Source organism: Neomonachus schauinslandi, chromosome 1 (genome assembly GCF_002201575.2).
Source record: "Neomonachus schauinslandi chromosome 1, ASM220157v2, whole genome shotgun sequence".
Classification (NCBI taxonomy): Eukaryota; Metazoa; Chordata; class Mammalia; order Carnivora; family Phocidae; genus Neomonachus; species Neomonachus schauinslandi.
In genome coordinates this window covers 159009851-159033963 of record NC_058403.1, presented here as the reverse complement: position 1 = coordinate 159033963, position 24113 = coordinate 159009851, and the positions used below count along the sequence as shown (strand labels likewise).

Below are 24113 nucleotides of genomic sequence, written 5' to 3'. Positions count from 1 at the left end.
CTAAGTTAACTTTTCCTGTTTCTTGATTTTATGGCATCAAATAATGGAACAGTTTTCGGGCCCTAGGAGCCCTAGAGATCACGTAGTGTAAACTGCCCACATTGTCCTCTGAGCCTCAGAGAAGGAAGGGCTCTATGTGATGTCGCATAAATACAGGTGGCCCCCGACTAACGATGGCTCCACTTAAATTTTTCAACTTTACAATGGTACGAAAGTGATAGTCATTCAGTAGGAACGGAACTTGGAGCTTTGAGTGTGGATCTTTGCCCAGACTGGCGACATGCAGTATGACACCTTCCCGTGATGCTGGGCAGTGGCAGCATTTTTTTTTTTTTTGACACCCAGGGGGCCACTTGGGGTAGGGCACTGAACAAGGACAGAGAGAGCCACAGCCTTTTGAAAGCATGATTGCTTGTGTCACTCACTCCTTCCAGTAAGCTGATGAAGCAGGGTCAGATGCTGGCCAGCCTGGCCAGGTTTGCAATTTCTTAGTCCATTAGCCTGCAACTGAGGCGAGGCTAGACGTGCTTGGCTTTTCTCCATTCAAAGATTCCAGGCTGCACTGTCTTTTGCTTGTTTTCCAAAATGCAAGGTGGATTTCAGCCCCAGGTGGATCTAGTTCCAGATCTGCAGTCCTCCCCGCTTCACCACGCTCCAGGGACCCCATCCTGAGCCATCCCCACAGTCTGGGCTCCGGGCTCTGCCAGTGGGAGCAGCTACAAGCTGACCCAGGCTGGGGGGCTGGATGGCGGGAGGCTGTGAGGTCCCAGGGATCCAGGCAGGAGGCTGTCACGGGTCCCCAGTCCTGGTGTGGCGCATCTTGGCAGGGGCCTTGTCCAGGCTGACTGGACAAGGTTCTATTCATACACCATGAGCTGCCGCGCTGCCCCCTGCTGAGGGGAGGCGCATCAGCCTGGTAAACGGCATCCCATGGCCCCCACTAAACCGCTGTGCCCAGAATTCTCCCCCTTTCCTGTTCTGGAAAGTCTCCCCCGGGGCACTCTGGAGCTGCCTGGTGTGTCTGCCAGGCTTGGTCCTGAAGCAGGGTGCCCTTCTCAGCCACGGGTATGAGGATTCTTGGGGAGGCAAATGGGAGCCCTTCCGGCTGCATGGGTCCCCACACAGTGGAACTTGTCCTTGGTGTGTGTTGTGTCCCACGCACCTCCACTCCCCCTCGGGAATCCGTGGGCATGAAAGAGCCAACAGTCCCTCTGTCCTTGCTGACCTGTAGTGGTGCGAGGTCCAAGGCCAGCAGCACCTCCGGGGGCCTCTCTGCCCGCCCCCCGCGGAAGGAAGCAGCTGGTCCCATTGCAGCCTGGGGAAAGTGGGAGAGAAAGGGTGAGGGAGAGGGTTTCCTCTGGCTCTTCCAAAGCCCACTCTACACACTGAGCTGAGCTGGAAAGTTATCCAGCCCGGCTGCCTTCTGCTGAGCTCCCACTCAGCCTGCAGGACGGAGGCTGGTCACATGTGGGTAGCTGGACAGGTGAGGAGGCAGGAGAACCCAGGGGAAACTGGAGAATCAGGCACTAACATTAAAATAAAAAATTTACGGTGTGAAAGCTTAACCCAAAAAGTGGGTTTCATTCGGCCAGAGGCCCACCAGTTCTCACTGTGAAGAACCATCCTGCCCAAACACCCGTGGCGGGGTTGGGGGTGGGGGCAAGCACTGTGATCAGCAATACAGATTTCACCCATGAGGGCTGGGGGTCCACTTACCAGGTGATGAATATTTGTGACTTAGAACTGATCCAGGCACGTTCCTGGTCCTGGGTCATGGGATAGTGAAGAAGATGGCGGCCTGCTTCCCTGGAGCCTGGAGCTGGTTGGGAGAGTTAAATAACCGACTAAGATAAAAGGAATGGCTACATTTCGTGTGGCATGCCCTCCCTGAAGCTGACCTGGGACCTAAGCGGGTACAGCCGGAGGGAGCAGCAAGTGCAAAGGCCCTGAGGAGGGGCCACACTGGCTGGCAGAGCACAGAGAAGGCATGTCTGGTGAGGGGAAGTGTGAGGTTAGAGAGCTTGGCAGGGGCCGGCCATGTGGAACCCGTGGGCTGTGGTTAGGAGACAGGGAGGGGCTTGCCAGGGTCAGGACTTGGGCCGTGGTAGCCTGGGACCAGTTGGTTCTCAGGGCCTTGCTCTCTGCTCTGCATCCGCCTCAAGGGCTACCCGTAGTTCTGGTTCCTGCAGGGCTGGTGGGGACTTGCTCAATTCTCTTCAACGAGCCGTGGAGGGCGGTGCCAGGAAGTGTGTGTTGACTTGAGTAAACCTGGTACTGGGTTGTTTTCTTCTTGCTTCCTTTGCGGTCTGCTCTGCCAGCCCCTCTGGGTGGCTTCCTCCCTGCAGGCCCTGCCTCTGCCGCAGAGGGGCTAGAGCCTGCAGGTAGATGGTGGGGGGCTGTGCTTTCCTCTGCCCCACCCACCCCTGCTCTTAGTACATCTCTCACTTCTCCTTTCTGGACTCGCGCTTTCTGGCCTGGCCCTCCCACGTCCTTGGGTTCCCCTGCCCAGCTCCCGTGCCTGTGTTCTGAGGAGTGGGGAATGGCTCCCCCCACGGCAGCAGGGCGCTAACGCGCCCGACACATGGTGTGTGAGCGGGCCCCGTGTCACATTGGGAATGGGAAAGATTTACCCTTTCAAAATCCACTGTCGGTCCTTTAGAGTTCCTCAAAATAAAAGTTTATTTCTGGTGCCAATGTGCTATTTACCTTTTTGTTGTTGTTTTTTTTAATTGTGGTAAGATACACATATTGTAAAATTTAGCATCTTAATCATTTGTAGGTACACAGTTCAGTAGCATTAAGCAAATTCTCACCGTTGTGCCACCATCACCACCCTCTAACTCCAGGACTTGTCCGTAATCCTCAACTGAGACTCTGTTCCCGTCAGACAGGAACTCTCCCTCTGCCTCCCCGCCGCAGCCCCTGGAAACCACCATTCTCTTTCCTGAACACCTTTGAATATTTGCCTGTCTCTTGAGAGCAGGCAGATGGGCCCAGAACCTTTGCAGGCAACCGTGTCCCCCTCCCCCCAGAGTCTAGCAACATTGTTTTGATTCATGTTTGTTTTTATGGTTACCTGAGATGTATGGCAAATAATATGGGCTGTCCATTTACGCTAGTGATACAAGGTTTCCTTTTAAAGTACTTTTTCTTTAAAGAAGGATCAATTTAAAAGAAAAAATAAGAAAAGGATACAAGGCTTACCTGGCTGTGACTGGACCGGGAGGGCAGCATACAGAAGGGGGCCTGGAGGTGGGGACAGGTGGGCAAACGAGGAGGTGTCCTGCCGGCTGCCCCACGGGCCAGAGATGCACATCCAGAGGCTTCACATATTGCAGAGGGGTGTATGACAGTGGGAACCAAAATAGCAGAATCAGTTGTTGTTGTGGGGTTTTTTTTTGTTTGTTTTTTTTTTTGGCCCATCCCTTTGTATTATTTCCCCACTTAATCCTAAAAACAAAATGAAACCCTTTTTGGTAAGAATGACTACTCACTGCACAAATGGGGAGCCAGGGGTCAGGAGCCGGTGATTGGAAGAGCCACATTCAAAACCAGGGCGCTGACCCCAGAGCCGGCTTGATTCTGGGGTGCACGCAGAAACATGCCAGCGCTTCTCAGCCAGTGGTTGGTTTCATAAAACCCATGACACTTTTCAAAAGCAGTATGAAAGATATAGGTGGGGTAGTGATTCAGGAGAGGGTTGAGGCCATGTTCTGCCAAAATCTGGGAGCCCAGGCCCTCCCCATGGGCAGCCCCAGGTAGGCGCCAGAGGCCTTTGGCCCTGTTTTGAATAGTTGTGCATTCAGCCCAAGGGAGTAGGGCAGTGTCCGGACCAGGGGTCTAGGACCAGGCTGGACTGAACCGTTTTTCTAGGAATGTGACCTTGGGCTGGTGACTTAATATCTGTGTGGAGGTCTCCTCAGGTATCAGATAGTTTTTTGTTTTATTTTATTTTTAAGTAGGCTCCACACCCAATGTGGAGCCCAACGTGGGGCCCTGAGAACTCATGACCCCGAGATCAAGACTTGAGCTGAGATCAAGAGTTGGATGTTCAACTGACTGAGCCACCACCCAGGCGCCCCCAAATGGGGGTTTTAATAGGATATTCGGAGCAAATGAAACATTTGGGGTGCATTTTGCTCTGTGCCTGACAGAATAAGCACCTAATAAATACAAGGGGTTTTTTGTCTGTTTTTTGCTTTAAAAAAAAAATACCAGTAGTCTGAATGAAATCAAGCAGTAAGCCTTAAAGAATTCAGTCAGGGGTGTTTCTTTTGTCTAGACTCTTCTGACTATATGCAACAGGAAACTCAAGTCAAAATAGTTTAAATAAAACAAAGGAATGTTGCGTTGGCTTCCGGAACTGGAAGCCCCGGTGGAATTTGTTTCCCGCTTCTGTCCTGCAGGGGTTTACGCGATTGTCAACAGGACCTGGGTTCTCGGTCCTCGTGTTTCGGCTTTGGCCAGGTGCTCTCCTGGGGTAGCAAGGTCACAGGTCCAGCCATACAGCCCCCAGAGTCAAGTCTAGTGGGGCACAGGCTATACACAGCAGCCATTCTGGCTGACTCACCTGGGCACATGCCTGGGTCTGAACCCCTCTCCTGCCAGGTGAGCACAGAGCCGATTGGCCAGACCGCAGCCACCTGCCTCCTAGTGTGCGGAGGAGTGTGAGCACTCTGGAGCCTTATGGTCTGCGAGCGGAGGAGAGGCAGTGCCCACGGAAAAGCTGGGTGCCGTTACTGAAAGAGGCGGATGGAGCCTGGGCAGCCAAAATCCAGCACAGGTCCCCCTACGGGAATGACATCCTCCTTGCCTCCCGTTCCATTTAGGACATTTGATGAAATTAAGCTTATAATTAAAAACCTTCTCCTAAAGAAAATTCCAAGCCCAGATGGCCTGTCTGTAAATCCTATGAAAAATTTAAGGAAGGAGGGCGCCTGGGTGGCTCAATCGTTAAGCCTCTGCCTTCGGCTCAGGTCATGATCCCAGGGTCCTGGGATCAAGTCCCATATTGGGCTCCTTGCTCCGCGGGAAGCCTGCTTCTCCCTCTCCCACTCCCCCTGCTTGTGTTCCCTCTCAGGCTGTGTCTCTCTCTGTCAAATAAATAAATTCTTAAAAAAAAAAAAAAAAGAAGGAGTAGTACAAGTTTTTTTTATAAACTCTTTCAGGAAAGAGACAAGGAGTGGTTATTTCCTATGTCATTTTTATGAGGCCTGCATTCCACTGATTGCAAACCAGACAAAAACATTATAAGAAAAAGAAATTCCACAGGGCAAAAGCACAAAATTCTTTCACAAAATAATAAATCAAACCCAGAAAAATATTAAAAAGGGTGATGAGTCATCATGACCCACTGGGGTAAATCCCAGGAATGCAAGGTTGGTTTAACATTAACAAGCAGTGTAATTCACCACATCCATAGAATTCAAAGAAAAGCCATATGATTAATTGTCTCCATAGGTGCAGAGCATTCAGTGCCCATTCATGATAAAAATCTGTAGCACCTAGGAATAGAAGAGAATCTATAACCTGATAAAGGGCATCTACAGGAACATGTACCAGAGTCTTGTGCTAGCAGCAGTGGAGGCAAGAAATGAACAAGCCACAGGCTCTGTCCTCACACTGTCTCTGAGGGAAGTTGGACAAGGAAGAGGGTCATTGCTGAGCCATTGCCTTGAACCATTTGGGCTTGCTGATCCTTTTGCCTTGAATGCTCTTCTCCCAGATATTCGAAGAGCCAATATCTGCCTCTCCTTCAGAGACATCTGAGGCTGTGTTCATATGTCACCCCCTCTGTTAGGCTTCCTCTGACCATCCTGCCTTTCCCATCCCTGCTTTATGTCTGTCCATAGCCCTATTGTGTAAGATCCTATATTCACTTACTCGTTTTGTTTGTTCTTGTTTCCCACTGAGATGTAAGCTCCACGAAGGTGGGGATTAATGCATATTTTGTACTTTGGTGTATCCCCGGTGCTTAGACCAGTACCTGGAATATGGCATATGACCCAGTAAATATGGATTCGATGAATGAATGAATGAATGACCCCAAGGAGGACCACTGGGGCTGTGGGGGCTGAGAGGAGATGGGGGAGGAGGCTTGGGGAGGGGTCCCTGGAAGAGTTGCCATTTATGGTGAGCCGTGAAGGCCGTGCAGCAGGAGAGCTTGGAGAAGGGTGTGTGAAGTGGCCAGAACAACAGCAGGAAAGGGATGGAGGTGCCAGAGCTGGGACCAAGGGCGAGGGGGAGGGGGTGGGGGGGAGGGGCGGGCTTCCGAGCAGAGGTTAGACTCCAAGTCCAGTGGCTTGGGATCTTGCCAGCGTTGCGGCCTTGGGTCAGCAGCCCTGTCTTGGGCCTGAATCTTTGCTTGTGGTTCTGAGGATATCTGCTGTTGGGGTTGGGGACGGGGACCCATGATGAAGCTGCCATGGGTGCCCTGACAACAGGGACTAGGATCAGGCTTCACTCAGGGAAGGGGATGGACAGGGTGAGGCATAAATGATCACGATATAGAAGGACCTGCATTGTCTGCCTGCCTGCCTGTCTGCCTTCATTTATTTTTAAGATTTCATTTTTAAGTAATCTCTACACCCAACACGGGGCTCAAACTCACAACTCCGAAATCAAGAGCTGCACACTCCACCAACTGAGCCAACCAGGTGCCCCTGTCTAACTTTCTTTAAAAAGCAAAGTTCTTGTGGTCCGAATCGCACCAAAGACCCCTCATTTGGGAACCTCCTTCTATTTCCTGAACTTGGGAGCTTACTATGTACAAGGCCCATGATGAGAGCTTTATATTTTCTGTCCCATCTAATCCACCCCAATCCTTTGTGCCAGGAATGATTTTTATTCCACTGTGTGGATGAAGAAACAGAGGCCCAGAGAGGTTAAATCGTTTGCTTAAGGTCACACAGCAGGTGAGTGGCAGCACACCACTATCTTAGGACTTCCCCTTGCAGCAAGCAGACACCATCACTAAGTGCTGCTTACCAGACTGCACCAGGGGCCCGAGGAAGCCCTTGGAACCCATCCTATGGGTGGGGGTGAGTGCTGGTATGTGGGAGGGTGGGCAGACCTGCTGACGGCTAGCTGAGATGTACAGAGGAGCCACGTATGTGCAAGTTGCCACACCACGAATTCTTTCTGCAGAGTGGCAGTTAATTTAAACTGGGGCGGGGGGGCAGAGGAAGGCTCTTCGGCAGAAAAGCTGTACGAGCCAGGACCTGTTTCTTTGGTGGAACACGATGCTTGTATGCAAATGAATTGGGCTCTGGTAGCAGGGACCTGACTTCCGTGGGTGCAGGTGACACTGGGCATCTCAGCTGTCAGGCCAACATGCGGACCTGCCTCCCAGGCATAGTTAGTACTTGTCTGTCTCCGAGCACTGTCCCCTCCTTCCCCCCTCCCCCCATCCCGCCCCGGTCCTTCCTGAGGATCCCATGTGCCGTTGCCCAGGTTGTGTTCGGCTGCTTGCTAGCTTTGTGTCACGCGGTGCACGGTTCACCCTTTCCTCTGTCCCTTACAGGGGACCGACCCAACCAGAGAGGGGACTTCCCTGGTGTTCAGAGCTGCTGACACTGCTGTGTAAGGCTATGCTGTCCTTGTGTTTCTGAAAACCTTGGAAAATGGCAGTGGATACAGTAGCACCAGAGAGAAGGTGTGGCCGGGTGGTGAGGCTCCGTCCCTCACTCTCCCTGCACCCACAGCCCCCCCACTGCCAAACTGCAGACGCTTCCTGCCACTGTCAGGCGTGGGCCTTTTTTTATGTAGGGCCTATATTGGAATTTACTATTTCCTACAAAATGGCTCACTTTTTTGGATATTGACGTTGTCATCAGTATTAACATTTATGAGTGCACAAGTTTGCTGTGTTTGTTTTTCCTACAACACTTTAAAATGAAAGAATAATAATAATAATCGAAATACATAAAGAGCCCATTAAAAATAGTTCATCTGTGTATCCTGTCTGGTGTTGTATGTGTCCTACCCTGGGGAACACATCACGTAGTGGGAGAAATACCTGACCTGTTGCTGTGATCCCTGGCCCTGCCACTTACAGCTGTGTGGCTTTGGGGAAATTGCCAGACCTCTCTGAGCCTCAGTTTCATTTTCCCAGATAGACCTGCTGGAGGGTAAGTAATCTGATGGTTAGAAGTATTCAGCTCTAGGTTTAACACATGGTGGACAATTCCCTTTGTTATCTTCTACCCTCTCTCTGTATTAATAAGGATTCTCTAGAGAAACAGGACCGATAGCATATAATTTTATTATATATAAAGAAATTTAGTATAAGGAAGTGGCCCATGTGATTATGGAGGCTCAGAAGGCCCAAGATCTGCAGGGTGAGTTGGCAAGCTAGAGACCCTGGAGAGCCATCCAAAAGGCTGGCAGGCTGCAGACCCAGGAAAAACTGGTGTTTCAGTTTGAGTCTGAAGGCAGGAATAAGCCAGTGTCCCAATTCAAAGGCGGTCAGGCAAGAGAAATTCTTTCTTACTTGGAGGAGGGTCAGCCTTTTTGGTCTATTCAGGCCTTCAACTGATTGGGTGAGGCCCACCGACATTAGGACAATCTGCTTTACTCAGTCTACAGGTTTAAATGTGAATCTCATCCAAAAATACCCTTGTAGAAACACCCAGAATAATGTTTGCCCAAGTAACCTCTTGGCCCAGTCAAGCTGACACATAAGATTATCATACTCCCCCAGCACACATATATATTTATTTTATTTTATTTTTTAAAGATTTTATTTATTTGAGAGAGAGAGAGAACAAGCAGGGGAAGGGAGAGGGAGAAGCACAGTCCCCACTAAGCAGGGAGCCCAACGCAGGGCTCGATCCCAGGATCCCAGGATTATGACCTGAGCTGAAGGCACATGCTTAACCAACTGAGCCACCCAGGTGCCCCCATATATATATTTTTAAAGATTTATTTACTTAAGTAATCTCTACACCCAACATGGGGCTCAAACTCACGACCCCGAGATCAAGTCACATGCTCTTCCAACTGACCAGCCAAGTGCCCATACTTTTTATTTTAATCAAAAAATGGTCCCCGGAGGTCTCAGCACTAGCCAGATATGAGGTGCTCCTGCCCATCATCCCTCTCTTATCTCCTCTGGTGCTCCCTGTCTCTGTCTGCCTGGCTCAATGTGATTAACAACTATGTCTCAAGAATTACCCGTCCTCCCTCTCTGTAGAAGGTGATTCATCTCTTGCCAGATCCTGGAAGCAGAAACATTCCAGAATTGCCTATGTGTGGCCAGCCCTTCCATGCCCAGCCCCAGAAGGAGCCAGCCTGACTCTCCAGGAGCATGTATCTGTAGGGTGTTCTGAGCCCACCTGGAGAGCTGTGGGATGCAGAGGCCACACTTCTGTGTAGCCGGGAGGGGACTTGAATAGCAGAAAACACCAAATTTGGCCTTGGATCACGTATGTCCTGGCCCCGGCCCTCGGCATGGCCTATAACCAGTCCCCTCTTCTCTCTGAGCCTCAGTTTACTTTTCTGAACAATGAGGGCAAGCAGTAGTTCTCTAAGTTATGTCCACTGTTAGGGGGAAATGTTTGCATTTAGAAGTTGAAATAGTACAGAAGAGAACAAAGAATAATGAATACCCGTACTCCTACCATCAGAATTAGCCATTGTCAACAATTTCTGTCCTTGTTTCTAGTCTGTTACCGCCACCCGGTGTTTTCACCCCCCACCGGTGGCAGTCTCAAGTTGGAGTTGGGAGTGCCAAGGGTACCTGCCCGACAAGTTCCCGGCAAACACTTACGAATGTGCTTTTTCGTTCGTAATTGCATTCCAACCTCGCCATGACAGGGGCACATAATCGCTGGATTCTGTGGTTCTTTTGTGCCTCTTAAAAGTACGGCCAAAGTAGGCAGGCCTCAGGATGTGCCAGAAAGATCAGATAACTGAAAAGAGAGAGCCCTTCTGTTGGTAACAGAAACACCACCCAAGGCTGTTGTAAACCGTCCTGTCGGGGCCTGGCATGAGCCCTTCCAGCTTCAGATGCGGCATACTGGAGCCCAGAGAGAATTCGGGGGAGACATCAGTGGGAGGGGGATGTGGCACGGTCTGCCCAAATCCTGAGCGCCCGCCACACCTGCTGACGTTTCTCGGCACTTTAGCATTTCTCGTGAGGTGCTTTCTGGCCCCCGCAGCTGCCCAGTGAGGAGGGAGTGTGGCTCCCATTGCCCCAACTTAGCCGAGGTGAGCAGGTGCAGGGACTGGAGGCTGCCTCCCCTGCACGGGATCCCACTGTCTCCTGGCTGGGCCCCGGGGATAGCCTGCTCACCACAGGCCCCAGAATGCAGTGGGTGCCCCCTTCCAGGCAGCTCCTTTGTCTTATCTGGAGGCTGCACCTAGCGCCCTTGTATCAGCCCTAAGTGTGAAGAGGGAGAGAACTTTCTCAAGAGGTGCTAAGAGCTCCCAGCGCCCACCAGCTCCCAGGCTGGTGTTTGGCAGGGATTAGAAGATATCCCCAGGACAAGTGGTGAGTTGGGAGCAGTGTTTGCCTGCCTGGCTGTCCATCTGCAGACCAGTCCTCTGCCTTCACCACTCTCCTCATGTGGTGATGAGTCCGCGGGGCAGCTGGGCCATGTGTCGAGGTGATGGCATCTGGGATATGTTGGGTTACATCCTTAGTTAAATTAATTCACCTATTACTTTATTTTTTTAATTTTAATTTTTAAAATTTATTTATTAGAGAGCGAGCACAAGCGGTGGGGAGGGGCAGAGGGAGAAGCAGATTCCCCGCTGAGTAGGGAGCCCGACGCCCCATGTGGGGCTCGATCCCAGGACCCCGGGATCATGACCTGAGCCAAAGGCAGATGCTTAGCCAACGGAGCCACCCAGGCGCCCCTCACCTATTACTTTAATATGGCTTTTTAATAGGAACTTAAAAAAATAGGGATGAATTGGTGGAGTACAGGATTTTTAGGGCAGCAGAGCTGTTCAGTGGGAGGTTATAGATAGTGGATACATGTCCTCATACGCAGACTGTACAACCCTGAGAATGAACCCCCATGTAAACTGGAGGCTCTGGGCGGTAGTGATGTGTCAGTGTGGGTTCTCCAGTTTCACAAATGTGCCCTCCCGTGAGGCATGTTGACAACGGGGAAGGCAGTGTGTGTGTTTGGGGGGGTGGGTAGAGAGTATGGGAACTCTCTGTACTTAGCGCTCAATTTTGCACGAAGCTAAAACTGCTCTAAACAAGTCTATTAAATTCATTTCACCTGTTCCTTTTGTTAACAAGACAATTAAAAACCGCTAAATGTGATCTGCCATATTTCTCTTGGACAGGGCTGCTTTAAGGCCCACACCTGGACTTAACCTAGCCTGGAGTGAGAGGTGTGGTGTCTCCAGCCAGGTCCTGAGCCTGGCGGGGCCTCTCAGTGGTGTGGGGGGATGCGGGAGAGGGACTCTCCGGCCTCTCCGGCTTAACCTGGGCTAACTCCGTTCTTCTCTCAGATTAACTCGTTGCTGTGAGGCAACAGGAGGAGAGGTGGCTGCCCCTATTTCACTCTTGAGGAGGCTGAGATTCAGAGACTGGGGAGGCATTTTCAGCCCAGACCGGGAGCCCCGATGTCTGGCCACCAGGGGCCATTGAACAAGACATAGACCACGTTGTTTCTCAAACAGAGAAGTGGGAAATAGATTTTTTAGAGCAGTTTTAGCTTCACAGAAATTGAGCCAAAATTACAGAGATTTCCCATATCGTGTCCCCTGCCACATTCCTCACTGTCAGCATTTGTTGCAATCAGTGAACCAAATCCGTACATCATTGTCACCCAAAGTCTATAGCTTACATCATGGCTCATACTTGGTGTCATACATTCTGTGGGTTTGGACAAACATATAACGACTTGCGTCACCATCATAATATCATACAGAATAGTTTCATGCCCTAAAAATCCTCTGTGCTTTCCCTGTTTATCCATTCCCCCTTGTCATTTTTTTTTAAATTTTAAATTGTGGAATAATTTTAGATTTACAGAAAAGGTGCAAAGATAATACAGAGATTTCCTTATACCCTTTACCCCGCTTCCCCTAAAGTTCACGTGTTACACAACCAGGAACGTTGGTCAACATGAAGAAATTAACACTGGTGAATAGTCACCAACATCTAGACTTCATGGCAGTTTTCCCATGGGGGTTCTTTTTCTGCTCCTGGATCCTGCCCAGGATCCCACATTGCCTTTCTTTGTCCTGTCTCCTTAGTCTCTTATGCTCTGTGTGAGTTTTCTAATTTTCTTGTTTCCACACTCAGTTCTGTGTGTGTATACATGTGTGTGTGTGGTTTAACAGGCTTTGAAAACTATCTTAGAGGGGCACCCGTGTGGCTCAGTCAGTTAAGCGACTGCCTTCCGCTCAGGTCATGATCCCAGGGTCCTGGGATCGAGTTCTGCATCGGGCTCCTGGCTCAGTGGGGAGCCTGCTTCTCCATCTGCCCATCCCCCCCGCCGCCACTCGTGCTCTCTCTTTCATGCTTTATCAAATAAATAAAATCTTAAAAAAAAAAAAAAGGAAAAGAGAAAACTATCTTAGAGTCACAGAGCTGCTAGCAGCTAAACGGAGTGCGTTTCCAGCATGCTGCGAGGCTCATTGCCGCGGGCACCTCCTCTCACCTCCTTACCTGGGTGTGTGTTCCTGCCCACTTTGTCGTCCTTCTTTCGTCGCTGGCAGGCTCTTATCTCAGAGGAAATCCCTCCGTGGGGAGACCGCAGTGCATTTCCTCAGGGGCTTGGAGTTCCTTCCTTGACAGTGGGTGAGCTTTGTGTTCTGAGTCCTTTCAGTGGAGGTGTTGATCCGTGTCCAGGCGCGCCGCTGGCTGCTCAGCATGGGTCTGTGATGTGTGTGCCACGCCGGCACCCTTAGGTGTGTGTGGCCATGCTGCTGTGCCCACCCGGCCCCGGGGGGGGGGCACTCGGTGACAAGCCAGAAGACGACTTGGAGATGTCTTTTTGGCTGTGTTTCACACCATCGCTTTTTGCACCCGGGTTTTTTTTTTTTTTTTTTTTTTACAAGTTTCTTTCTGAATACCCCAGATCGATGGTGTTCCAGTGAGTTTAAGCGAAGGTCTGGGAAGGAAGCAAAGACGGGTAGTGCCTGCTGTGTTCAGGGCACTGTGCTGAGCGCAGCCCCTAGGAATGAGTGTTGGACACTGCACAGGGGACACCCCTTCTCTGGGTCCTGGATTACACTGTAAGCGCCCTGAGGGCAACACCTGGTTTTCTGCTCTGTAGAGTGTGCAGCGGATTAGGTTGTGCACCTGCTTAAGATCCCCCAGTGGCTTGTCATTGTTCTCAGAATAATCTAAGCTCTTTGCTTGTGGCCTCCAGTGCCTCCCTGACCTCAGCTCCTGCCATCTCCTTGACCTCAAGCCCTGCCACCTCCTCTAAGGACTTGTTTTTCCAGTTTTGCTGAGCTATAATTGACATAAAACACAGTATTAGTTTAAGGTGTACAACATAATGAGTTGATACATGTGTATATTGCAAAATGATCACAGTAAGTCTAGTTACCATCCATCACTATACATAGTTACAGTTCTTTTCTTATGTTGACAACTTATAAGAGCTATTTCCTTAGCCAAGTTCAAATATGCAGTACAGTACTGTTAACTATAGTAGCCATGCTGTACCTTACATCACCAGGATTTATTTAGTTTATAACCAGAAGTTTGTACCTTTTGATCCCCTTCGCCCATTTCCTCCGTCTCCCACCTCTGGCAGCCACCAGTCTCTTCTCTATTTCTATGAGTTTGGTTGCTGTTAGAGTCCACACGTAAGTGAGATCATACAGTATTTGTCTTTCTTCCTCTGATTTATTTCACTGAGCATAACACCCTGAAGGTCCATCCATGTTGTCACAAATGGCAGGATTTCCTTCTTTTTTATGGCTGAGTAATATTCCAGTCTGTGTGTGTGTGTGTGTGTGTGTGTGTGTGTTACACATTTTCTTTATCCATTTGACCATCGATGGACACTTAGGTTGTTTCCATGTCTTTTGTGTGTCTATTGTGAATAATGCTGCAGTAAACATGGGGGTGCAGATATCTTTTCAAGTTAGTGATTTCATTTGCTTTGGATACATTCCCAGAAGTGGAATTGATGAATCATATGGTAGTTCTATTTTTAATTTTTTTGAGGGAACCTCCATGCTGTTTTCCACAGTGTCTGCACCAATTTGCACTCCCACCAACAGTGCAGGAGGGTTCCCTTTCTCCCATATCCTTGCCAACACTTGTTATCTCTTATCTTTTTGATCATAGCCACTCTAACAGGTGTGAGGTGTGAGATGTGGTTTTGATTTACATTTCCCTGATGAGTAGACTCCAAATTTTGCAAAATTCTCAAGAAAAGCCATCAGCAGCTTGGGGTGGTGGTTAAGAACACAGGCTCTGGCCAGTGCCTCCCATCTCCTTGACCTCGGCCCCTGTCCATCTCCTCGACCTGAGTCCCAGGCCTCAGATCAGACTATTCCTCCTGTCCTCGGAGTACTGCTGGCTGCTCCCACCTCAGAGCCTTGCCCAAAACACCAGATCTTTGTGTGGTAGGCAGTGAGAGGTCTCCCCCAGCAGCTCCCCGGAGCACCCTGTCTGCAGAGAACTATAACAGCACATTCTCACTCAGCACTCTCTGCGTAGTATCCGCTCTGCTCATTCCCACTCATTCCCATCCCCCCTCGACCCTGAAACTGTCGTCAGCCTGTGTCATAGGTGAGAAACCGTGGCGCTGACCTTGGGTCACTCCCCCAGTCGTGCCTTCCCTTCATCCTGTTGTTGTCAAGTCCTGTCTCTCCATGGGAAGGCTTCCCATAGATTTTACTGGTCTATTTATGTATTATCTGCCTTTCTCCCCATCCTTACCTTAATGCCAGCTCCGGGCCCACCAGGACTTTACGATTGTTGTTATCTTTACAGTCGGTGATCTCCAGGTTTGCCTGCTATGTGCCAGGCCTGGCCCAGAGGTCAGCAGAGATCCATGGCAGTTCCTCTGAACCAAACACCGGAGGCAGTCTTCCCACTGAGAGAGAATTATTCCTAGTTCCACAGACTAGTCTTGTAAGGCGACCATCTGCTGAACGTGGAGGTTATTCCCATGTGTTTGGTCTCCTGGCTAATTTGCTCAGTGGGAGCGTGCGTGTGGAGGTCCCATGCACTCAGGGGGTCACGCTCTTAAGAGCGGGGTGTCAGCCAAGCCCCGTTTCTCCCCGGGTGGGAAGATCCTGGACACTGCCCACCTCTATTCTGTGTTTGAGTCTGGGACAAAGCCCCGGATGGGGAACTGCCGCTTTGGCTTCGGGGCCCAGCTGTGCCTCTTGGGGTAGCTCCAGAGAATAAATTCTGACCTTCTTGCCACAGGTCATCGACCCGGCCGGAGGTGGCCAGTATCGAGCCGCTGGGTGCGGATGAAGCGCAGTGCTCCCAGAAGGCAGTGGTGCAGGCCCGCCTGTCCCAGCCTGCCCGCCTGACCAGCATCATCTTCGCCGAGGACATCAGTAAGAGCTTTGAGTGCCCTGTGGGAATCCCTGGTGGGGACAAGAGACGGGAGACACCCCACTGAGACCTTGGCCACACGGCCCGCCAGTGCGCTAGGCAGTGCTCTGTCTCTTGTTGGGTCAGAGGATGCTCAGGCAGGACCCACCCGGGCCCCTCCCGCCAGCTCTGTGTCCTGTTTTCCCTCTCGTCGAGGCTGCCTTTCATTTCTAAATAATTATTTGTTCCCCAAATAACTCCTCAATGGGTATTGAATCAAAATGAAAAAAGTTGTTGCAATTCTTTTACTGCCCACGTTTAATTTAACATATGGTGGTAAACTGCTTAGAAGACAATTAATGTCATTTTCCGTCATGCTTTCTTCCATTTAACATGATACGAAGTTTTCATTTTTATAGGGTTATTTGTAAGGGCTGAATACCATTCCTCACAGGGGCTTGTCCTGTAAGGATTTCCTTCTATTGAACATTTAGATTGTTTTCAGATGTTTGTTTTGGTGTTATATAGAAAAATAAATATATTTGTACAGAGAACAATTTTGGGTTAAGTTATTTTCTACCAAGGATAGATTCCCAGTTTTACATATGAGTATTTTTAAGGCTTTTGATGTAGTGCTTTCTAACAAGGGACCATGAACAGTGCACAAGTGGTTTTCTACGGGGCCTGGAGAATGGGCAGGATGATCTTGTGTCACGTGCTGTTATTTTTACGCTGGAGAATTCCCTGGGTAATGCCATTTATGTATCTTATTTATGGAGCTAGTAAAAAAGTCTGTGTGCTTGCTCACACAACCCTTTCATTCTACAGCACAGTTGATGGTCTTCTGTAAAAACACCAGTGTAAGCAAACAAACTCCGGGTGCCATTCCTAATTTCAGCGTAGCGACAAGCATTCAGAACAGCATTATCTTTCTGGATGCTAATTCATCATAATGTATCCTTGTCTTTTAACGTAATGGTCACAAAACCAGATTCTCTCTGAGGAGTTTTCTCGCACACAGCTTTAAATGCAGCTACTCACCTTGCCAAAGTACAAGAGGGGCAATGAAAATGCCCCCAAGCCCTTACTCCGCACAGGTCTGTGCTCACTTTCAGAAGGCCCATGTGCTGGTCAGCGGCTTGGCTGCTGAGGTCAATGTGGTTGTCCCAGCTCCATTTCGTGGTGGTGGTCTTGTTGGTGGCTTTCATCCTTGCCAAAGTGTGAGAGCACCTGACCCATGAGACTGTGGAGGTGGCATGGTGCTCAGGGCACCGCTTTCTGTGCCAACCCTTCCATTCCCATCCCTCCAGCCACAGGCCAGGTCCTGCGCTGTGATGCCATCGTCGACCTCATCCACGGCATTCAGATAGTCTCCACTACCCGAGAACTCTACCTGGAGGACTCACCCCTGGAGCTGAAGATCCAGGCTCTGGACTCTGAAGGTGAGAATGGGCCCCTGGCAGTCTGTTTTTCAGTCCCCTCATGTCCAGCCCTGCTCTTCCCCAATGGAGGGCGACTCTAGCCAGGATGGCAGAGTCGGTGCTGGGGAGACACTGAAGAGGTCAAGACCACTGAGTGTCCCCCAGGCCCTCGGGGGCTGGCACTCATTGGCCTCTGCAGCAGGGCCTGTGAGATGAGAGATTTGGCAGTCCCTGGAGGCCGATTCCGTGCCTGTGCCCAGGACCGTGCTGGGTAAAGCGCATCTTTGGGAAGCTGACATCCGGTGTCTTGGCAGCAGTGGGAAGCTGGGAGAGGCTCGTTGGGTCACCATGCTGGAAACAGTGGGAGTGTTCTCCTTGCCTGGCTTTGAGGGCTGGGGTTGGCTTCCTGGTCCAGACAGCAGGGCACACGTGTGCATGTGTGCTCATGTGCTGGGATGTGTCCCTGTCCTGGCCCGGGCACCATCATTCACTTTACTTCACTGGAGTCCAATATAGGATTGCTCTGGGGTTCTTAAAAGATCTGTTCTTGGACTGTCTTGGCTGCAGCCTTACCTCTTTGGAAGCTGAGCAAAGGGAAATTTGTAGGTTAAGATTCCCATTGGAAAAAGTAAGTCAGGCAACAGATGTCTTTCAGATGAGGGCTCTCCCAAAACTTAAGCCCAGTCCTTGGCTCACCTTGTCTTTGAAATCTTCCCTGACCACTCCAGCTCCCTCTACTTAAAAATAAATTCTCTAGATTAGAATTTCCCAGCCTAGGGTAGTATCCACACTTGGGGCTGGATAATTATTTGTGGTGGGGTCTGTCTAGTACATTGTAGGATGCTCAGCAACATCCCTGGCCTTCACCCATGAGAGGTAGTAGAATTCCCCAAGTTTTTTTTTTAAAGATTTTATTTATTTGACAGAGAGAGAGAGAGAGCACACACAAGTAGGCAGAGCAATAGGCAGAGGGAGAGAGAGAGAAGCAGGTTCCCTGCTGAGCAGACAGCCCAATGTGGGGCTTGATCCCAAGACCCCGGGATCGTGACCTGAGCCAAAGGTAGACGCTTAACCAACTGAGCCACCCATGTGCCCCAGAACTCAAATTTTGATGACCAAAAGTATCTCCAGTCATTGCCCAATGTCCCCTGAGGACAAAATCACTGTTCTAGAGGATCAGTCAGGTCCCTCCTTCCTGTCTATTCATTTATCAGATAAGCTGTCTCACTTCTCTGAACTGTTTTCTGGTTTATGAAATTGAGATAGTGGTGCTTACGTGGGGGTTGCAAGGACTTGGTGAGAAGTGTGTCCAGGGCTTAGTGCTGGGCAGCATGGGAGCGGATCTCAGTGAGCCACATGGCATCTGAGCCGTTCTACCTGCTGGGCATCCTGCCAGGTGCTGGGAAGGAAGGGCTGGCTTCTGCCCTAGTAGGTCAGGCTGTAGGGGGGCCCACATGCATCTCAGTAGGTGCTGCTTGTCATCAAATCGGATGTAAGGCAACCCAGGGAAGGTTGAAAGTTGGGTGTGGGGGAAAGAAGTCAGGACAGTTTCTTAGGGACATGATGTTTGACCAAGCCATGAGGAGGATGGTGTTTGCCCACCTCAGAAGGCCATTTTATTCAGGAGGAGACTAAACTTGCAGCAGGGTGGTGGGGTGGGGGATGCAGGATGTAAAGGGTCTTGCATGTCCCACATGAGGTTTGCACCTGGCTTAAAGCAAAGGGAGCTGGGGAAGGGGTCTGTGCAGTGAGATGATAGGATCTCCTCTGCAGGGCTCTTCGGGGATGACTCACCGATCTTGGGAACAAATGACCAAGCTTGAGGCCATGCTGGGGCCAGGCACTCCTTTGAGCACTTTGCATGCTCTAACCTCATTTCACATCCAGATGATGAGACCAAGGTACAGAGTGTGAACACACACACGTGTGTGCCGGGGGAAGACATGTAGTTAGTATGTAGCTCCAGCCTGGTCCCTGAGTCCACTCTCTTGGCCTGGGCTTAGCAGACTTTTCCTGTGAAGGGCCAGAGAGTAACTGTTTTAGACTTTGCTGGCCACACCATCTCTGCTGCAACTACTCAGCTCTCCCACTGTTACTCTAAAGCCGTCCTAAGGGGTGCATAGTGGCTGTGTTCTAATAAAACTTTATTGACCACCTGCTCTTGACCACTCTGTTTTATTTCCTGTCTTAAGTTACTTTAAAAAAAAGATACATATACCATGAAATTCATCCATTTAAAGTGTATAGTTCAGTGGTTTTTAATATATTCACAAAGTTGTACAGCCATCATTACTAGCTAATTTTAGAACATTTTCATCACTACAGAAAAGAAACCCAGTACCCTTGAGCAGTGGCTTCCCATTCTTTCCTCTCTCTGGCCCCTGGCAACCACTACTTTTGGTGTATATAGATTTGTCTATTGTGGACATTTTCTATAAATAGAATCATACCATGTATGGTCTTTTGAGTCTGACTTCTTTCACTTGGCATAATGTTTTCAAGGTTCATTCATGCTGTATTGAGTATTTCCTTCCTTTTTAGGGCCGAATAATATCCCATTGTACGGATAGAGTGCATTTGTTTATCCATTCATTTGTTGATGGACATTTGGGTTGCTTCTACCTTTTGACTGTTGTGAATAATGCTGCTGTGAATATTCATGTGCCATTCTTTGGACATGGTTTTTCATTTCTCTAGCTTGTATACCCAGAAGTGGAATTGCTGGGTCACAGAGTAACTCTATGATGCCCTAAAAGTAATGGCAAAGACAGCAGCCCAGTTTTCTGCAGCTTTTGCTAAGCACTGTTTCATTTGGCTTCTGAGATCTCACAGGTGGGGTGGGGCAGGACCTGGGGCCCGTCTGACACTGAATGCCTTGCCCTTTGCACTGTAGTAAGAACTTTTCTAGACCCCAGATGCTCTTATTTGGGTTTCTGGCCAGACAGGGAATATAGATGAAGACTATGGGGCGGTGGGGGGTGGAGTGGGTAAACAACATGGCATAGTGGGGAGTGTGGCAAATCCGAGACCATGATCCCTTCTTGCAAGGCTGAACCAGCCACCGATCCCCAGAGGGACTAGGATCCAGGAGGTCGGCTCTGTAGACTTTTCAAGAGAACTTGAAAGTTGGATTTATATGTTGCATTTCTTCATTTGAAATGATGGGAAATAATTCAAAAATGTAAAAGCAGCATTGCTTAGGTAAAAGCAAAGCTGCAGCTCCTAGGAGATCAGGCCTCGGAGCCACTGGTTTCCATCTCCCACACCGTTGTAGTGCGTCGACAGGGAACCAGACCTTGTACTTATACTAACAAGGTCTTTATGGAGTCCTGTCTCCACAATCATTGCCCGGTCCCAGGTTGGGCTCTCTTGTCCTGACATCCTGTCAGAAGGCTCACGGACAGCAAGCCGGACTGCAGAGCTAAGACCAGCTTGGCTGGCTTGCCATCTCCTCCACACTGGGACCCTGGGAGTCTCGGCATTCAGGCGAAGAGACAAGATGCTGCCCTTCATCCGCAGCTTCTTTCCCTGCAGAGGGAGAGTAAGGGGGAACAAATGACTCAGGTCTCGGGAGCTCACCTGAACTGTGAAGTCCTTATAGACCTGAGGGGTGGTGGTGTTACACACTGCGCTGAGCCTGTCATGAGCCGTCAGAGGTACCGTGGGAGGAACACAAGTGCTCACCTGAGACAGGTTTGGGTTCGCATCCCAGGTGAGCCCCTCATGGTCACATGACCCTAACCCTTTAAGCCTCAGTTTCCCTTTCCTGAAATGGAGGCATAACACCTGCTTTGCAGAGGGGTGATGCTGAGTGCATTTTCCCCTCCCCCCCAGCCCCAGGAGTTAACTCTGATACATTTCTGTTCCCCCCCATCTGCTCTTGCAGGGAACACATTCAGCACTCTGGCTGGGCTGGTCTTTGACTGGACGATCGTGAAGGACACGGAGGCCAATGGGTTCTCGGACTCCCACAATGCCCTGCGGTAAGAGGCACCTCACCTTTGCAGGAAAGCAGGAAGGAGGCTGTCAGTTGGCTCCGTGCAGGCTGGGGGCTTTTATCATCATCATCACCGTCAGCAAGGAGCCCAGGGCAGTTCCCAGGATGCTGGCCAGCATTCCCCATGACTGATTGAAGGAAGAGCATTTCGGCTCCCACAGCTGTGCCGGAACCTTGCTGCTTCCGCAGCCCACTGGGGTGTGCTCTGTGGGAAGTTGTCGAGGAGGCTGGCATGCCCAGCTGTGGAAGAGAAATCTTGCCCCAGATAATGGAAGCTGTCATGGGGTGCTGGGAAAGGTTGTATGTGGCCTCAGAGGACAGCCCTCCACTGGGGGTGAGTTAAAGGGGAGACAGGTTGTGGCTAGGAAGACATTCCAGCAGCGACAGCCCTCACAGGTGCAAGAGGCTGTGTTGCCTGGCACTGGACTCCTTAGGACATGGGTTTATTAGGCATCTCGACTCCCTCAATCCCTCCAAAAGCCGTGTGGGCTCTAGTACCACCATTTTTGCCATTTTTCAGACATAGAAACAAAGGTTTAAGCCACTTACCAGATTGGTAAGTGGCGGAGCTAGAATTTGAACTCAGATCTATATAAATCTTCACTATCCAATATGGTGGCCACTAACCCAACCCAACCCTGGCTATTTCAGTTTAAATGAGATAAAATGAAAACTCCAATTCCTTAGATGTACTGGCTGTGTTTCACGTGTTTGTTAGCTATGTGGCTAGTGGTTACTACACGTTGCACAGAGCAGATGTGAAGCAGAAGGTCCCGTTGACGAGTGCTGGTGCAGACCCAAGGGCTGGGCTCATATCCCCTGCTATCCTGCATTGCCTCAGGCCTTATTAAATCAAATTTTAAACTCTCTTTTAAGGGAAAAAGATCTAATTTTTTTTCAATATTCCCTTATAATCTTTATAAAATTTTATTTTAATTTCAGTATAGTTAACGTACAATGTTATATTAGTTTCAGGTGTAAAATTTAGTGATTCAACACTTCTATACATCACCCAGTGCTCATCACAAGTGCCCTCCTTAATCCTCATCACCTATTTCACCCATCCCCCCACTCACCTCCCCTCTGCTAACCACAAGTTCTCTATAGTTAAGAGTCTCTTTCTTGGGTTGTCTCGCTCTCTCTTTTCTCTTTGCTTGTTTATTTTGTTTCTTAAATTCCACTTATGAGTGAAATTATATGGTGTTTGTCTTCCTCTGACTGATTTATTTTGCTTAGCATTATGCTCTCTAACTCCAGAGGAAGACTTAATTTAAAAAGGAAAATGTTTTAAGATTTTATTTACTTATTTGACAGAGAGAGAGAGAGAAAGCACAAGCAGGGGGAGCAGCAGCAGAGGGAGAAGGAGAAGCAGACTCCCCACTGAGCAGGGAGCCCGATGCGGGGCTTGATCCCAGGACCCTGGGATCATGACCTGAGCTGAAGGCAGACGCTCAATCAACTGAGCCACCCAGGTGCCCCTTTAAAAAATTTTGCAGCTATTTTCAGCTTACAGAAAAGTTGCTAGTACAAAAAGTGGTGTCCCTGAACCATTTGAGAGCCGACCTGATGTCCCTAATTATTTTAACATGCATTTACCACCATTAAGGACATTTTCTGGCATATCCACAATATCATCAAAATGAGGAGATGAACACTGATGCCTACAGTCATCAGACCTCATTCAGGCCTTGCCAGTCTATTCCAGTTATATCCTTCACATGAAGTGTAAACCCCAGCCAGAGTCACCTGCTGTCTGTTGTCCTGTCTCTATCAGCCTAGGACAGTTCTTTGGCCTTTCTTTCTTTTGGGACCGTGATACTCATGAAGATTATAGTCCAATTATTTTGTAGAATGTCCCTCATTTCGGAATTATCTGATATTCCCTCCTGATTAGACTCAGAGCTTTGCATCTTTGGCAGGAAGATGGCAGAGCTGAACTTCTGTATTCTCCTGATTGCATCTTATCATGATTTTGTGGGTCTGTCATGGATGACGTTCACTGTCATCACTTGGGTTAGATGGTGTCTGCCCGGGTGCCCCACTATGAAGTCACTGTCTTACCACCTCACAATTACTAAGTATTTTGTGGGGAGTTAAGAGTCTGGTCTTTTATTTACACCTTTACAAGTCCAGCTCTGGGCTTTAGGGAACATCTCAGCTTAGCCCACGCCTATTTCCGTGGCAGACATCCTCACACCCTGACAATGGGCAAGCTGGGTTGCCCTTTTGGGTCAGAGGTCTTTGGGGGGATGGGACCCTCAACCTTTGTCTTCTGGATGAGCTCTGGACTTTCTGGTGTCTCGTGAAGTTCAGTCAAAGAGACCTGGATTCCCAGCCTGGCCTGGTCACTTCCTGCCTGCTTCCTTAGTCAAGGAATGCAGCCCATCTGGGCATCAGCATCCTCCTCTGTCCGCGGGAGGGGATTATTGTGGCTACCTCTGAGGGCAGCTGTGTGGGTCAGCACGGTATTCAGAGCCTTGCTCTGGGCCTGTCACACACCAGATGTTCAGAGAATGCTGGTTCCCTGCCCCAGTCTGTGCAAGCAGGTGCGTTTCCTGTCATGACAGCCTCCTGAGCTTCCAGAAACTCTGTACGTGAGCTGAATGTTAACCAGAATCGAAGGCATTAAGGCATGTTGCCACCAGAGTGTCCTGGATTTTCATTAATATCAGGATGTGACACGTAGTAAAGCCACACAAGGGAGTCAGTCACAGCATACTACAGCTGCCGGCGGACCTTGGGGAGGGTGGAAGCCTGTCCAGTGGACTGCTCTCGTTCAAAGTGGGAAGGCGGGCTACCCTGTAAATCACAGGCTGCAAGAGAGAGACCACGTGGAAAGGGTCCCTCAAGCCAGCCCTGCTTCTTGCCTACACTGTGGGGTCGCCGCCTCTGACTTCTCTCCCAACGTGGGGCTTCTCCCCACAGCCCAACCCCACGGGCGATAAGATGGGTGTGATCCCCTCTTCCTGACACTGGAGGAGGGTCATTGAGCATCATTTTCCAGGGGCAGGAGCTGGCCCTGAGCAGTGGGTAGGACATCGCAGGGAGTCCTGGGAGCCTGGTGGGCATTGCTGGCACCACCCTGGCTGGGTCTGTGCTCTCGGGCCTGCTTCCTAGTTTCCGTGGGTCTCACCTCTCACACCTGGGAGAGAAGCATTTTGACTAAGCAGGTGGTCCTCATATTGCAGGGTTTACCCTAATCACGTGAGGATTTTGA

At 49.9% G+C, this 24113-nt stretch overlaps 1 protein-coding gene across 1 annotated transcript in view; it reads left to right on the top strand.

The window, feature by feature from the left end:
- Positions 1-24113, top strand: part of NUP210 (nucleoporin 210) — a 108186-nt gene that overhangs the window by 5241 nt on the left and 78832 nt on the right. The window contains exons 2-4 of the mRNA XM_044916245.1: positions 15365-15501; positions 16789-16920; positions 20786-20882. Coding sequence (XP_044772180.1) covers positions 15365-15501; positions 16789-16920; positions 20786-20882 — 366 coding nt within the window. The remainder of the gene's footprint in view (positions 1-15364; positions 15502-16788; positions 16921-20785; positions 20883-24113) is intronic.